General features: G+C 32.7%; 1 protein-coding gene across 2 annotated transcripts in view; it reads right to left on the reverse strand.

The window, feature by feature from the left end:
* Nucleotides 1-2,352: 2,352 nt before the first annotated feature.
* LOC145255754 (uncharacterized) overlaps nucleotides 2,353-18,627 on the reverse strand; it is a 50,324-nt gene continuing 34,049 nt past the window's right edge. Inside the window, exons 2-4 of one of the 2 annotated variants that reach the window (XR_013863900.1) lie at nucleotides 17,013-17,603; nucleotides 12,022-12,093; nucleotides 3,585-4,257 (exon numbers count right to left, since the gene is read on the reverse strand). Coding sequence is in view for 1 of the 2 variants with exons in the window: in XM_080114403.1 (XP_079970529.1) it covers nucleotides 4,040-4,257; nucleotides 17,013-17,603 (809 nt within the window). In the remaining variant the exon portion in view is untranslated. Of the gene's footprint in view, nucleotides 4,258-12,021; nucleotides 12,094-17,012; nucleotides 17,604-18,627 lie in introns of both variants that reach the window. The other variant, XM_080114403.1, reaches the window with a different exon arrangement.

The following is an 18,627-nucleotide window of genomic DNA, read 5'->3' on the forward strand; positions in this document are numbered from 1 at the left end:
CACTTACTTAACTATAGACTAATCAAGAAATTGGAGATAATACATAGGAGTAACCTACTTGGCTTTTTGGCTAAGATCAAAGAATAGTATCTGTTCTCAGCATTCTAGCAAACTCATTCCCCACTGAAAATAGTTTTGATATTCTGTCATGAATGCAGTACAGATTAAATCAAAATAGGAAGAGATAATGCTTGGCAGAATGGCCTTGTAAACGCAAATGCGGGAGATAATGCTTGGGAGATTGCTTTGTTACAACAAAATGGACACTACTTACGTAATTTTTGGAATATGACAAATAAGGACAAAATATATTGTGTCGATTTTTTATGTATTTTTGTTTTTTAAGGAAGGGATAATGCCTGGTAGGAACTTACTCTATATTACCGTTACTTGGTCTTTTGGCAAAGATCAAAGTGTAGTATCTATTCACAGCATTCCAGCGACCTCATCCCCCACCCCTCATAAGCAGAAGAGGGATATAATATTTTAACTTATACTAAACAAAAAAAGTGGAGGTAATGCTTGGGAGGACAACAACAACAACAACAACAACAACAAAAAAGACACTATTCCCCCTGCCTCTGCCTATAAATAAAGGATTGGCAATCTCAACATAAGCAATAGTAAATGGCCAGTTAAGTTAAAGAGAAATTATGTTGTGGGAGCCTTTTCTAGTCTCACACAAAAACACGCGTTCACATCTCAAGCTATGTTACTTGTCATATACATATGCGCACACAAACATACGCGCACACGTTCCCACACGTACATATATTCACGTTCGCATATATACACTCACATTCACATGTATACACACACACGCTAACGCATACACATGTACTCACATACGCGCACACGTACACACACATGGACAACGTTACTTCCCCTTTCAAAGGAAATCCACACATGCGCAAAATACCACTGGAAACGACTATAAAAGCAAGAGACAAGCTGTTTCCAGCCCTTTTCGGACCAGCTTCCTAGCTGAACGGTTCGATGAACCAGCCGCCTCCCTTTTGGGAGGCGTGCGCGTCTGCGCACGTCACGTCCCCTGCTACTGTATGTGTGGGGGCAAGAGTTAACAGACCATACATACACCTTACACGTTTTCTCATTTTCTCTATCTCTCTATACTGCAACAGACTTTCCTTCTCACCAGCTAATAGCGAGAGACGCACACCAAACTGGATTGACTTTCTCTCTCTACGACAATAGACTTTCCTTCTCACCAGTAAACAACGAGAGATGCGAGCCAAACTAAACACGTGCTGTACCCTTTTCATTCATGTGTTTCTTCACAAAATAAATTCTAGTTCGTTTAATTCAAGTAAACGCGTTGTTCGTTCCTTCCTCAAAGCAATTCATTTTTCCTTTCTCAATGCAAATCATTTTTTCTATTTTGTACAGCTGGGGATATGTATAATATATCCACCAGTCCACTACAAATTGGCGACACCCGAACGTGAGATGAACACGCATTTCCTTCTATACCCTAGACCGCTACAATGTCATTTCTGGTAAAATGTTTTTCACTGTATACACAAATACATTGATTTGTTCTGAAAACATGTCAACTGTTTTCTGTTCTACTTATCAGTACAGTTTTTCCTGAATAATTTTTTTCTATGTCATCGTTTTTTTGTGATTCTTGGATATTTTACTATTTGACACACGAAAATTACATAGATACCATTTGTTTTACATGAAAATCAATATTTTTTTTGGTTTTATACTGTACTTTAGTTTTATTGTGTAATAATAAACACCTTTATAAGAGAGATGACGTCATTTCCGGTAACATAAGTCAACATTTTTTCCAAACTTTAAAGCATAAATACATTAATTTCTTTTAATTATGTTATATAATATGTAATAATAATATTGGAAATCCGGGAAAAAGGTACCCCCTCTTGCAAAAACCTGCCCAGTTGACCGTCATAGAATTAATCTTTTTGGCCAATTTTTCATCCGAGACCTTGCTCTTTCTAACAATACCAATTTCATGCTGGTCCAGTGCTGATGACAAAAGTTTTTAGTTCACATACATACATACATACATACATACGTACATACATACATTCACACTAACAGACAACTGAGATTAATATTATAGAAGGTACAAATTAAACCTAATAATCTTGATTTTAATATTTAAAAATCATTCATACATGCACACATAAAAATATCTATGTATAAATGCAAAAGTTTTAGAATATTAACACTCATATAACAAAATACACGTTATTATTTTGAAATTACAATTAGATTTAATTTGAATATCATTAAAATACTGTTAAAGATTAATTGATGTAGTGGCCTTGCAGACCAATAATAATCAAGACAAACACAATGTTATAATTAACAAAAAATGTATTAACAAAAGTATGTTACAAAAGTAGATGTCACAATGTGTTAGATGTAATGATATTGTATCTGGGTGAGTCCATTTATTCCTAAAATGGGTAGATCAGCTTACTCTATAACAATTGACATCTAACTTGCAGAAAATATTTTGAAATCTGTTAATAAGCAACTGTGCTTTCGTATAGAATTGGTGTGGTGTAGTAATTACAGTTGTAAGCTCAGCATGCCCAGTTCAGGTTCTATTGGGGCTTCTACATCACTAACTCTCCTGGTAAAATTATGAATCCATATATTCTCACTCCAGCTATAAATCAAATAGTATACTACAAACCAAGAAAGTTTTTTTCTATTAATTATTTTATATGTATTATTCAGACTACGGTATTCATCTTGGCTGCTATTCTCAGAACATTTTGGCTGATGTAATTTCCAATCTTTTTAAGGAGTGCAAAAATTTGAAAGCAACTCTTTATTTAATTAATAGACATAGCTTGTTCTTGTTCCATCAGCCATGAGTTGGTAAAAGTATTAGTATATTTTATTTTTATTTTTTATCATCTGTATTGACAATTGAACCTTCAACCTCCAACAGACTATCCACCTAGAACTAATTGTACTCAATACCCTTATCCATTATGTTATGAGTCTGAGTTCAGAAATATGCACCTGCAGAAGATTAAAAGCTACCTACTAAAAATACAATTACGAATTTAAACCCTTACCTAGTAATGGCTGATGGAATGAGAACAAATTACTCCGGTTTCCCAAGATTAAATAAAAGGTTCTGTTTGAAATTCCATATAGATTTCCAAGTTTGGCATAAATTTTCCCAAGTTTGGAAAGATGTAACTGAAGGCGCTTAGAGATGACATCAATGCAAACATTGAAAAAATAAAATCCAAGATGAGAATAGTAGTACGAATAATCCAAACAATCTAAATTGTCTTTCCTCATCTCAAAAATACAGAAACAATTATGTTATAACATTTTAGTTTATTTCTTAACTCTTTTACTTTTTTTTTTTTAAACTTTATGCTTACTTTGACTCACCAATTGTTCTCATCATATAATAAAACGTTGATTCAGGGCAATTTCTCTGTTATACATGTATTTTTACTGCACAGAGTGTAAAGTTCTTTTAACAATTGGGTGTTAAAGTTGCAGGCAACACAGTTTCTCCACAATTGGTTCTGTGATGATCCCAAAGTGAATTACAGAGATTTACTTTACGAAAAAAAAAAAAAAAATGAGGCATGTTCCATTTTCTTAAAATAATTCTTATGCCTGAAGGAACAACTATGGTGCAACATTTCAGCTTCCTCCTCAGGTAACAAGTTTAACTTGATTATAGAGTTGAAGACTGAAAAGGAAATATTTAACCTTTGTAAATAACTTAGTACTTGTGAGAATATCATCCAAGATGAGAATAGTAGTCCGAATAATTAAAATAATTGTTAATCCTCATATCAAAAATACCGAAATTATTTTATAACAATTTTTGCAGAGTCAACAAGGCATTCAACCATGTTCAAACTACGTCTCCTTTTCATCACATTTCTCAGTATAAAGACTTGTACTTCAGTTTTTTAAGCATCCGATCAAAGAGTTAGTCACAGGTGTCACAAGGGTCTCACGTGACCATTGAACATCACTGGAATCTATCATATAAATAGAATCATTTAATTAATTTGCCATTGGCTGTCTGTAATTGAAACATTTGACATAAACGTTTGTGCTCCTTGTCATGATGTGTCAAAAGTTGCTGAAGAGGTTTTGATTCATATGACGGGATTTGTAGCACCAATGAGGAGGAACCAACACACACAGACCACAAACAAGTGCGAAGAAATTCTTCACTGCTTTTACCATTGACGAGGGCTTGTGCCAAATCGCCTGTAAAAAAAAAAAAAAAAAAAAATTGAGTTATTAATTTTAATAAATGTTAATTGATACAAAACAATATTTAGTAAAAGGAAACAGTCAACTTGATGATGGTTTCCAGTTTTGAATTCAGAAAAAGACATGCAGTGTTTATCAGAAAATAATCATCATTTTCATCTGCTAAGAGTTTGGAAGAATTTCTCTGGCACCGTCGAATAAAAGACAATTTATCCATGAATATTCTGTATTGGATATGTTATGACTATAATGTTTAAATTTTGTTAGATTTTTATTCTACTAGCAGCTCTGCCCGGCTTTGCTCGGGCCCTATGTACTGTTCATAACTTTATGTGCATATGTATATATTAAAAAGTGTGAATATGCACGGTAATGCTTTTTATATAGTAGACTTTCTTAACTAGCATGAAGAAAAGTTAGTAGAGACCACAGACGTAAAATTTTTTTAACTTTGACCCCAATTTTGACCCTTTAGCATTTATTGTTTTGGGCTCAAATTAAATTAAAATGTTTGAACCATGTCTAAGTAACCTACATCTAAAATTTCAAGTGTTAAGACCCAAAATTGACGGAGGAGTTTGGTAGAGCCTGCAAAAGTCTACTCTGTAAACTTGGACCTCTTGGCAGCGAAATTTTTGCCTAAAAACTGATTAAAAAGCTTGCTGCATGTCTGAATAGCATTTATGTTAAATTTAAGATGTTTAGAGTCAAAATTGGCTTAATAGTTTGCTAGAGACCGCTAAGATCAAATCTTTTGAACTTTGACCCCTTGGCAGCCAACTTTTCGTCCGAAAACTGATTAAAAAGCTTGCCCTATGTCTGAATACACTTTATGTAAAATTTCAAATGTTCAGACCAAAAATTGGCTGCGTAATTTGGTAAAGACAGCAGAGGTCAATTTTGTAAAACTTTGACCCCAATTATGACCCTTTAGCATTTATTGTTTTGGGCTGAAATCAAATTATAAAGTTAGATCCATGTCCAAGTAACCTACATCTAAAATTTCAAGTGTTTAGACCCAAAATTGGAGGAGGAGTTTGGTAGAGTTTTCAAAGGTCAAATCATTGAACTTTGACCCTTTAACAGAAAAATTTCTGGCTGTAACCCGATTAAAAAGATTTTCCCAAATCTCAATATTCAGTATGTCAAAATCTGTAGACCGAAAATTGACAGAATTATTTGGTAGGGTTAATGTACACAGACAGACAGACAGACAGACCCACAAACAGAGACATTTTCACTTTTATAGATGTATTAGCATGGGTACCCGGCGTTGCACGGGTGTTTGGAGGTGTTTGTTGAGCAAAAAAAAAAAAAAAAGTGGTAGTAGGAAGGCAGGCTCAAGCCTGTACCGCAAAGGAGGAAAAGAATGGGGGAAAAAAAGGTGACGTCTTTGCTGTTACAACCACCACCAAACCGGAAGTGGCGTAAGTTTAAATTAAGGCTAGACAATTGAAAATATTGATGAGCAACCCATCCCTGTAGAAAAGTGCCCAGTTGAGGGTGAAGAAATTAATGTTTTTAACCAATTTGTCAGTATTTCGATATGAATATTCCCAACCAATCAGAAAATCAGTAAAATTCCATCCTTTCATTGTAGAGATCCCTGGTTTCTCTAACTGTACCAATATGTAGAAGTTTAAATGTAAAATAAACAAACATTTTGAAGCACAACTCTCAACTTAGGACTTTTTATGTCAGTGCAAAATGCAATCATCATCATTGTGAAACAACTACGGGCAAGCAGCCAGAACAACCACAACACAGCTGTGATATTTCACCACACTAGTGAGAAGTACAATGATCAGTATTGTCAACATTAATGAAGCTTCAGAAAGATACAACAGTAATAAGCAGTAGTTAAAACTTCTACTACTGCTAATAAACTCACACACACACACACACACACACACACACACACACACACACACACACACACACAACCAACAAATTTCTCCACTTATATTAATCAACCACAACAGACGTATACACACACTGGCCTACAATGATTACTAAACTTACTTGCACAGTGTCTCATGCAAAATAATGCACACAAAACAACCAAAGACATTTTTCTGTAAATAAAATATTACGTTCTTTGTTGCTGTTGACTGTGAACAATTTATAACTGCCACTTATTTGGTAACACATTTGATACCGCTTGTCTCATCTTCATCTTTTCTTTCTAGTTGTGAAAACTTGTCAAACATAAATTCCACAGTTAGTGAACAGAAAATAACCTCAGGCCAGCTACTTGGCTCTGATTGTTCAAGATCTGTTCCTGCTCCTAGGAATTCCCATCATATTAACAAATATTGGTTCATATCTGATCACTTGCCCTGTGAGTGTATTAAATTTGTCTTAATTTCTTATGGAAACGACTCCAGGCAAGACATGAAGCCATTTGATGTAAAGAGTAAAAATAAAAAACACTTTAAAGTAAAAAACTAGCCCATAATAAGTGGATAGATGAAATAATTTTTTACTTCAAAGTCAAAAACTAGCCCATAATAAATAGATAGATGGATAGATTCTGCCCCCCCCCTAGCAATTTTCCCATTTATAAAAAACATCATTCATTGAATGTGAGGACTAAAGGAAAAAATAAAGGAAGGCTGCCAAAAGTAAACATAATGTCTGCTTTTTACTCTGTTAGTACTGTTCAGATTTATTTTTCTGTCTGGCAGCAGGATGCCTGTTGAAGTTTGTTTAATTAAATTAGTCTACATGACCAACTGCTGCAGTCATGGCTACCCAGATTTTGACGAGCGCTACTGATCCAGCCTTTAACTTGATCAGATTCTGCTGCTGATGTTCTAGTGATCTAATTTTTTGATCAACTCCACTTGCCGAGTTTTCAACCACAATACGGAGCTATTTCTCCTTTGGTACACCACTAAGGAATTTTTTTCAACAATATTAAAAATAGTTACTAAAAATTATTTTTTATTGTATTTATTCAAAAGATTCATTTAAATATTGAATTGTTTTTTCAATATTAAGAAGAAAAGTGATTTTTTTCTTGTAAAAACTTTAAAGCAAGAAAGTAAAAATTTAAATAAGGAATGCTACTTAACAAATAATGAAATAGGACAAAAAGTAGAATCGAGTAATTATGGCTTATTTGTGCTCAGAATTTTTTGAGAGCGCCACTATTCTGCAAAAGAACTAAAAATTTAATTCAATATCATTTAACTTACACATTGAAATGCTTGGTCGATGTAACCTCCAACCTTCTTCATCTATATCTAAGAATATATATAAATATAAGAATCTTTCTGTTGAACTCAGGAAATTGCAACAAACATAGGCAGGAGTGAATTCTCGCGGCTGGAGATTTTGAAACAAACTTCCTTCCTGGCATGCTTAATCAGAAGCCAGCTCTCAGTCACATGACTGATTTTATAAAACGTTAAACCGGCAACACACTCTTTTTCTTCCTGGCTTTTGCTGACAGCACACCCCTTTGTTGGAGCTTGACTTTGTCCAGGGTAGCATCACTATCTCCACATGCAGTACACACACGAACTCTCTTTCTCATCTTACAGTATTGTCTCTAATCTTTTGTGATGCACGCTTCTACTACTAACTTCTAGGAGATAAATAATCCATCATGGCTACGAACTTCAACATGTATCCATACATTCACACATGAACATTTTTCTCATTCAACAAGCCTGTCTAATCTTTAATCTACGTCTCCACGTAGGAACACTTTCAACGAATTACCCTTTCTCTATACAACCTGTTTCCTTATTCTTACTAACAAAGACAACCAATAAAGTCGTTTTTAAATGTTAGATCGAAACTTCTTTTCTTGTCTTCATTTTTACTCTGCATGGAATTTCCAACTGAACTTTTTATTTAACTCACACAAGGACTCGTTGGTGCAGTGGCAAGGAGTACTTGGAAAAATTCAGTTGTAAAAGTGGCATTCTTCAATCCTCAGTGTGGGCGACCGAAAATACAATTGCGAATTACTTAGGACTTCTATCCACTCATGGCTGATGGAACAAGAGCATGCTACCCTTGTGAATTAAATAAAGTGTTCCGTTCAAAATTCAGTACAGATTTCCGAGTTCAACAGAAAGATTCCTAAGTTTGACAGAAAGATTCTTGAATTTGACAAGATAACCTTGAAGAAGGTCGAAGGTTACATCGACCAAAATTATTATTATGAAAATGGCACTCAAAATGAGAACAGTAGTCTGAAGATTCCAAATAATACAAATATTCAATCTTCAATCTAAAAAATACAGAAATGTAAAAACGTATTTTACATGAAAACACAGTTAATAAAGAAATATTTATCTATAATAGAAAAAAGTAAAGTCAGTCCCTGTTTTTAATTTGTGCTGTCACTCACTCACACACACATACACACATGCTCGCATGCAAATAAATGAATGTTTATTAATTTTAATTTCCCCGCACATTTGCACAAAAATAATTTCTTCCAGCAATGACATAATTTCAAATACAGCCACACGCTTTTCTCACGACAACAAAAGTAAAATGGACATATTCCTGGCGGACATAGTTCAAGACAGTACCACATGACACAAGCGACCAATGAGAAAATTTAGAAGATTGTCTTTTTAACGCTTTTCCCAAATACCAGCAGCAGCAGCAATCTTGTGCTGGAGCCGGTTCAAAAAGTATTTAAACGCAACAAAACATTCTTCTTCCCTTTTTCCCCTTTTTCTTCTCTTCTTGCTCCGACATGACACGAGAACATGCCTCTCGTTTTCATCTCATTGACGTTTTCAAATCTGTCGAAGCCATAATTACACACGCCACGCAGGCGCCCAAAAATCACACTTTTGCACACACACACACCTATTCCGTACATTTTCTAAAGAATTAATAACAATGGACTACTTTCCTCGTGGGACTTTTGAATAAGGCGAACTTCGCCAGCTAAAATACAAAGCTTGAAATAAGGACATTATTTTCACACAAGACTTTCACCTTCTAATCTTATTACTTTAACGAAGGACTTTCATCTAACAAAACCTTTTCATCTTAATAATTCCACAAATGATTTTTCACCTACTTTGAACATTCTAATCATAATGATTTCACAAGAACTCTTACTGATTGGACTTTGCTTGCTCATCTTATTTTTGTTGAAAAATAAATGCGGTGCATTTTAAACGAGAAGGAGGTGTCATTTTGTTTTATTCCTTTTTAATTTTTTTACTATTTTGTTTTGGGGCAGAGAAATTTAATTTCCCCTAAACTTCTTTTCCCCTACAACTTTTTCCTTTGATAGATTTCTTTCTAAATAAAAATAAAAATTTGATTCTGGTGTGTCAGTTCTTTGGGTGGATCATTCTAGCATGTTGTCAAGAACTATGCAAAGTAATTTGATTTAATACTTTCACAAGATCAGAATTATTTTTATACAGATGCAATCTTAAAAAAGGAAGTAATTCTGTATTTATTATTTCCGTTGGTTTGGAACAAAAAATAATATTTTGGAAAAGAAAATGGCATAGTTAAAAATAAAAAGAATCACAACATTGAATATGTACAGCTAACTTACTTTTTCTTTTTATAAAGTGTTTATTTTACATTAGAGACTGAATACATAACATTCTGATTATATTACACTTTTTCCCTTCTTTTCTTTTGTTGTTCAAACACAGATAAAAATATTATCTTGGCATATTTGTATTACCATGACAACGGAATGATATATTATTCTAAGGGTGAAACAGGTTACCTAATTTGACTGAATCAAAATGTTCAGTCATCGCGTGTATTCTATCCGGTTCATTTTTCTTAGTTTTGTACTCTTTTGTTCTCTCTCTCTCTCTCTCTCTCTCTCTCTCTCTCTCTCTCTCTCTCTCTCTCTCTCTCTCTCATATATATATGTGCGTAAGTTTTCTATCTCTCTCTCATTGTCTTTTTCTTTCAGAGGTTGTATTTGTCAATTAGTCACATTTCAGTTTAAAATAGGATTTTTGGTGGTCTGTCAGGCTTAAGCTTTAATTTTTTTATTTTACGAATGCGTCACCGCTTATCAAGGCCAAAAGCCATTCGAAGATAAAGGTTAATAGGATGGATGTATTGTCAGTTGAAAGATGAAGAATTGTATGAGATGATTGAAAATGAATGGAAACTTTGATTATAAAGATGGTTTAGGAAAAGTATTTGTTGACATTAAACTTGAAGATAATCATGTTGTAGTCTGAAGTCCTTGAAGATAATCATGTTGTAGTCTGCAGTCCTGCACAGAGAAATGGACACATTAAAAATATTTATTCTGTTTTTGTTTATATGTTAAGTTAGGAGAAGGATGCCAGTTCACAGAAAATTGTAACACCATTAAAAACGAATCCAATTTTGATGCTGATAAACTATATGCTCAGGCATTGCAAATATTCAGAAACAATTTTCAGTCATACGAAGTTACACTTGAGTCATCATCATCATCATCATCATCATCATCATCTTCATCATCATCATTCAAAAGTGTAGATAATAATGAAAAATTAATAACTTAATGATTGTGTTGAGGTTGTGTTTTTTAAATCACATGACAGTAAGGACATCAACCATTGATTGATTTAGTCACGTGGTCACTCATATAAAAGGCATAACTCAGAAATTCACTTTCTCTTTTCTCCCTTTTTTGTCTGACCTCTAAAATGATGACATGTTTGCTAAATCTTTTCAGCTTTTCTTTTTTAGTTTTTAAACTCTTTTTCATCTCCAAACAAGGCATATTGTCATGTGAAACTTAAGGGGCTAATGTTTGGGATCATGTCTAACAAGGAACTGTGGAGAGTTAAGCAGCAAGATGTTTGTTAACATTACATTTAAACTTCTGCAGTTTAGTACAATCAAGGAAGCAAGAAAACAAGGCGGGAATTTCAAAGTCTAGCAGTCCAAAGAAAGAAACTATTAGAGTAGAAGGTTTTCCTCTTTGGTTTAATCACTGAACCAACAACATCCATTTGTTCACTACTCTTATTTTATCCAGACTCGTTCTGTGAAAATTTGATCAGCCATTTTTTCTATTACAGGCTAATTCTATCGAGATGTCTTTTAAATAACATACAATCAATCAATCAGTTATGTCTGGCATGCTTCTGCACATATTGGCGAGTCTGTCTTTCATATATTAAGAAGCTTTGACATACATACTATGGTGTATTACTGATAAACACAAGTAAATCCTGTTATGTTTTTATAAGTAAAGTATTAGTCTATTTTGTGTATCTTCTTAGAAGCAGCAACATCAGTGAATGTTGTTTTTATGTATCAACTCTCGATTGGACAAAATCTTGAATCAGCAGTTTATTTTTAGCGAACCAGAAAAGCGAGAATATTCATTTTGAATTTGAGTGCTTACTATAAAAACATAAACGCACAGTTTTTTTTCTCTTTTCTTCCCCAGACAATGCACATGTGTACATCTTTACAAATTACCTTAAGCCTCAGCTCTCGACAATGCAATTAGAGATACACACAAAATACTGTATGCACATCGAAGCACACAAACATTGATCACTGAATAAAAGTATTTATTCTGTTTTTGCTATATGTTAAGTAAGGACATACACATTTCATACATACACTCTTTCACTGATAAAACAGACACACTAATACGCACACACATCTCCATGTCAATTTCATTTACACATATAAACACACAATTGGTTACACAATTTTATTAATAAAAAAAATCATGAGAAGAAAACCAATCTAATAATGTAGTGTAGTAATAATAAAGGTGTCATGATTTACTTGCTGGAGACTGGAAATAGCCATTTTGTAGAAGCAGTCATGTCTGTATCTCTCTGACACAGCTGGTTCAAACTGAAGAAGAAAATAGGATCAGCAGAGTTCCTATATAAAAATACTATGACGATTAATCAGAATTGGAATCAGGAATCAAAAAAATATGAGCTTTTTGGTGTATTGGAATCGGTATCGGAATCGGGAAAATATAAGCCTATTTTCCGATGCCAAAACCGATTCCGTTAATTATCTATTTTATTTTATTTTGTTTTATAAAACATCTTCCACTACTCCTAGTAATAATAAAATAATAAATATTTATTGATTTAAATTTTCAGTAAGACTAAAATCTCTAGATCACCATCACAAATGTGTTTTTAAGTTTGAGAAAATATAAGCACATTTAATATGGGTTTTTACAGTAATTGGGACAAAATAACAATTTTATAGTAAAATATTTAGAGATTTATAAAGAATCGGAATCGGGAATTTAGTACGGAATCAGTAATTGTATCAGAATTGAGAAAAATATTGGAATCGTCCCATCATTAAAAATTACCAATATGTTCTCTACAATTATATCGACTTTATTTAAATGTTTAATTAACACAAGGATATAAAACAGGTTTGGTTTGGCAGTTCGACTATAAGAAGAGAATTGATTTCAGGATTTCCATCTCATACTGCTACACTCTGCTAAAGGATAAGAAAATGCTTTTAGCAACAGTCTCCATGGTATCGATTCAAGAAATGTATTTTAGTACCAAACTAAGGCTGGACAATAATTAGGAAAACTGACGATATATCAACATCTGTACAATTAAGTGAATTTTATTTAACAGTTTCGTCAAATAGAACAGGGACAGAAAGAAATAAGACAGGTTTGGTTCAACAATTAGATTTAAACTATAGAACAGCAATTGAGTTAAGGAGTTCCAGCTCATCCTGCTGCATGATGGTAAGGGACACGATGATTTTAGTGCCCGTTTAGGAACTGATTTTATTTTTAGTGTCAAACTATGGCTGATCAAAAATTAGGAAAGCTGAGTGTGTGCAGAAATGTTTGAATTGCTTGATATATTTCTTTGGGAGTTTTAACATGCCTGTTTTAGCCAACTGAACCACGACTGATAACTGCGCAAGTGATTGCATATAAATACAAAAGAAAGTAAATCTCAGTCATATAATTACCACAAACACATGTACTCAATTTCTCCTTACAGACTAAATAACTCTTCTTTCACCTAGAACGTTCCTTGTACTCTTTGGCCTCTCATTCCTTTATTTTTGGTTGTCTATTTCAAATGCAAGCAAAAAATATTCACCTGCAAAATTTGGTGAACCCTCCTTACAAACTTTTTTTTGAAGATAAAATTGAGATAATCTGACATCAGTGGAAACACAAAAATAATCTCCAACTAAAAAAACATTGCCTTTCAAACACACTTGTGCATTATTGGCAAACATAGAATTACTCAGGCTACCAAAAAATAATGCACAGAATTTATAGCATTTATAGCAAAAAACAAATTAAGGTTAACTGCCCTATAATGCTAGAATAGTTTGAGAGTGGGACTTATTTTACATCAAATTTATGTGAAGAACTTATCCTCTATTAAATAATCATTGTTCTTTTTTCTTCCTTTCTGACACATTTTTCAGGGTGTAATCTGTAGAATCTGATTATTATTTTTTTTTTTTGCATTTTATGGGTAGTTGATGGTGTTAATCTACAATAATATCTTTTCATCTATTTCAAATTCAACACACAACATACCAGATAGATAGTTTAAGATGTAAATATAGGTCATCAAAACAAAACAAAAAAAAAAATGCTCCTCTACAAACGTTTTTGTTTATGTGTAAGAACACTCAAGAAATCAATAATTCTCATAAGATGAACTTTAAATAAATTTATTAACAAAGCTTTCAAAACAATCTCTTAAAACTATTTAAACAGAAATCTTTTTCATTTCTAAAAACAGTTTGCACTATGAAATAACTCATTGCTGTGGCATCTGCATTCATAAAAACTGCTGAAATGAAATTATTTAAATTTTTCAAACCCATATTTTATCCAGCCTTTTATTAGACATGGCATTTTTTTCATTAAAACCCAACTATTTTTGATTTCAATAAATATTTGTATTAATAAAAAATTATTAAAAGAATAATGTATATGTTACATAGAGGCGAAAAACACACACACACACACATACACACACACACACACACACACACACACACACACACACACACACATAAATATAAACAAAACGATGTTAAACTTCTTATAAAAATCGGAAAAACCAAAACAAAAAAAAAAACAGCAAACAAACGTAAAACTTTAGAGTAGAAATTGTAAGAACAAAAAGCAAAAATAAGGGGAAAAAATGAAGAATGTGTTCGGGAAAACAAAAACAGACAAACACAGTGAAAAGCGAAACAAAAAAAAATGGCATCAATAACGCTTCGATTCAGTTAAGTCCATGGGGTGTTTTATCCAGTAGAAAGCATAGAATGAAAAGGAACGTTAAAATTACATTCCAGTTTTTTTAAGCAACTACAAAACGAAATAAAGCGAAAAAAAAATGGCATAAATAACCCTTTGATTTGGTTAAGTCCATGGTGCGTTTCACCCAGTAGAAAGCATAGAACAGAAAGGCATGGTAAAATTCCATTCCAGTTTTCTTAAGCAACTATGAAGTAAAGAAAACCCAAACCGGTGTTCTTTCATAACTGCTCCTTGTGAACGATCTGGAAACGGTGTAAGTGGTGGCAGGGGAAGGAGGAATTAATTAGAGAGAAAAGATTTTATTACTTCCATTGATTTTAACCTATAACACACTTCAGATATTGTGCTGCAGTTTGTGCATATTACATTCGCAAAAAAATGTCTTGATTTTTAATCCTATTAAGATCAAAATCATAGGGGAAAAATGAGTTCATTATATATATATATATATATATATATATATATATGTATATATATATAAAATCTTCATCAAATCTCCACACTAACGTAATGTACTTGCAATAACTCTTATCCCTGAGTGGCTTCCGGGCCTTGATAAGTGGTGATCACTGTGTAAAAAAAAACAAAAAAAAAACGATTGTGGCAGTTAACTCTCAGCAGAAAAAAATATAGGAATCTATGATTATCGACGAAGTGAAGAGGTAATATGTCTATAACACACCACAGATATTGTGCTGCAGTTTGTGCATATTACATTCGCAAAAAAATGTCTTGATTTTTAATCCTATTAAGATCAAAATCATAGGGGAAAAAATGAGTTCATTTTATATATATATATATATATATATATATATATATATATATATATATATATATAAGGGATAGGGAAGGGAGGATCATGAGAAGAAAACCAGTCCTAAGACAGGTGAAATGAAATTAATTCCCAAGCAGAACAGTTTTGAAATACTTTTATGTCCACTTATTAAGATTAAAAGGAATATATAATGATACTATGTCTAGAATCCTTATTCCAATTTTGATCAAAATTCATTACATGACTTTGATTGTGGAAAATGTCTAAAAAATTGAAGGTTGAAGAGATCTTAATAAGAAAGTAAAATTCACGGAATCTTGCTTAATTAGTGGCTACTAAATAGGGATGAAATTTAACATAAATCTGGAAAAAATTGTATTTTAATATTAAGAAGTTGTGTTTATACTATACATTCTGAAACCCCTTCAAAATACTTCAAAGAAATTTAAATTTGGCAAATATTTATTAGTTTGACACTAATACCCATGTGTAAAATCACTCTAATACCTATCATTATCACTCTAATATCTATTGGTAAAATCGAGTATCTGAATTTTTATGAACGGATTTCATCTCTTTTTTGTATACAGTTTGCATAAAATGCAATTAAACTGAAGATAGTTTCCCACAATTAAGTCTAGCAGCTGTGTCCCAAAATTCATAATGATCAATTCATTAGTTTAAAACTTTATTCAATACAATAAAATATATTTATAAATATAAATGTTAAAGTTTACAAAACAAATAATATGCTCATATTATTTACTATGTTGCCAAGAATATATATTCCAAAATTCATAAAGTATCCATTTATTAGTTTGGAAGATCACCTCTATATATGCATGCTAGTAGAATATCCATCCCAGTTTAATGTAGAGCAATTCTTTTTCTTTTTGCAGCTAACTTTTTTTAAAAAGATTTTTGAGAGTAAGTATAAGTTTCATAATAAAATCTACAAAATATGTATGTGTAATGATTGCTTCATAAAACATAGAAATAAAAAATATGTACATGTATGTTTCGCCTAAATGTTAACATTTACAGCAAATCAAATAATGCATCCAAGTTTCTTAAATTATGTTTGGTTCATTTTAGAAACAAAAGTAAAGAATGGGTGTTTCTTCCTTTCTTTTTTTATATTCAATTTTCACCCCAAACAAGGCAGAGTGCCACTTTGAAGTAGGGGGCTACTATCGGGGACATAAGTTGAAGGGATATTATGAAGAGAAATGAGTAGCAAGATGTCTGTTCACATTACACTTGAACTTCTGCATGTCAGTACAGTTGGGAAAGCAGAATCCCAGAAGGGAGTTCCAAAGTCTAGCAACTCTGGGGAAGAAACTATTGGAGTAGTAGGGATCTCTACTGTGAAGGGGTGGGATTAAGCTGCTTGTCAGGTTTGTCGGAGATATTCACGTCGAGAGGGTACAAGTGCTTGTAGTTCGTCGGAGCATTCACCATTAAAGTACTTGTAGAACAGGCAGAAGGATGCAACATTTCATCGATGGGACAGAGGCTGAAGTCTAGATGACAGTTCAGGATCTATCAGGTTGGCAACTCTCTTTTGAACCCTGTTCAGATTCCTTGCCGATTCTTATGATGTCCTCAATTTTGAGTGACTGCAATGTACTTCTGCAATTGGTCTTGATCACAGTTAAACTTATATTAAATTTGCTTTCATTGTGAGCTGAATAAATATATACTTACCAATGCATATTGCACTTATTGACCAAGCCAACCAGTTGAAATATTTCAGTCTGTCGTGCATTTTTGTGGTGAAAACTGTGGCGAGCTTGTGTGAAGCGTCACTTAAGTAGTCCAAGATGTAGTTGATATTAGACACACGGAATAAACTTTGTCGAAACAAGTAAAAGTCCGGGGATTTGTTATCAAAACAGAAAATTTTACAAACAAGTTTCTCAAGGTGAAGGATGCAGCGTTCGAGGTAAGTAGCCAGTGAAATGAGCTCTTCCATTTGTTTCTGGATTGCTGGGGTTCGAATTATGATCCCTGTATCCAAAATCCTTTGACATATTCGAAGGCAGACAAAAACATGCACTGTTTTCACGACAATCATGATGGTGTAGTGGATAAGGGAAGCAACAAGGGTTGAAGGGCCAGATGAAGATAAATTTGTCAAGAAACTGTGAACTCGGCAAATAAAATCACTCAGTCTTTTGTAAATGTCCTTGTCGTTAAGGTAAAGCTTTTCACGAGACAACTCCAAGAGATAATCGTAAAGATATGCCGTAGAATCTTCGTAGTTGTCCCATAATGACAAGCTGTTCAGCCGAATCTCTGCAAAATCAAAAATGAAAAAGAATTTATTTTAGCAGTTTCATTTAGTTTGTTTTATAGCTAATCAACTTCTCATGGGTCATTTAATTTTGAGATCTTATACATATCTATTCTCAATCATACGGACTGACACCTTTCCTCCTACAAAATAATTCCACTCATGCTGTGGCACAATGGGTGAAAAACCTTTTTGGGTGAGTCTTCATCTCCCCACATTTTGGGCCCTTATTTTAAACTTGCTCTCATGGGGAAGCACACGTATGTCATGCAAGTGTTGTACGATTTTCAAAATATCAGAATATATCAACCAGGTTTGACTGACAATTGTTTACAAACCCTGGTTGAATCAAAATCATTTGGGATCCCAGGGACCCAAAAGGTTAGCATTTCATGCTGACATTTAAATTTGAAAAAACAAAACATGCATGTTTAAAACTTATATTTTTCTTCCTCTTTCTTTCTCACTTCCATTCCCTTTCTCTCTCTTTCTTCATTGACAGAGAGGAGAATTGAATGATTTTGTTTTAAACAGTTAAAGCATAGATTCCATTGAAGGCAGACGTATAGTAGTTTTGGCTGCGAAGCTGTAGGTGACGCACGTATTGGGTCAGTTTTAATATGTTCCTCAGTATTAAAATGAAAGCATCTATATTTTTATATGGAAAAAAAGATGCTGTGTTCGGTTATTCTATACAACTTTCAATATATTATACAATATAATTATAATACATTATATTATACAATACAATTATTATACAATATATTATAAAATACAATTATTATACAATATATTATAAAATACAATTATTATACAATATATCATACAATACAATTATTATACAATACATCATACAATGTAATTATAATACAATATATCGTACAATACAATTATTATACAATATATTATACAATATATTATATAATATAATTATTACACAATATATTATACAATACAATTATTATACAATATAATTATACAATACAATTATTATATAATATATCATACAATATAATTATAATACAA

The sequence above is a fragment of the Euprymna scolopes genome, chromosome 31, assembly GCF_053919585.1.
Source record: "Euprymna scolopes isolate OS-2025 chromosome 31, ASM5391958v1, whole genome shotgun sequence".
In the NCBI taxonomy this organism is placed as follows: domain Eukaryota; kingdom Metazoa; phylum Mollusca; class Cephalopoda; order Sepiida; family Sepiolidae; genus Euprymna; species Euprymna scolopes.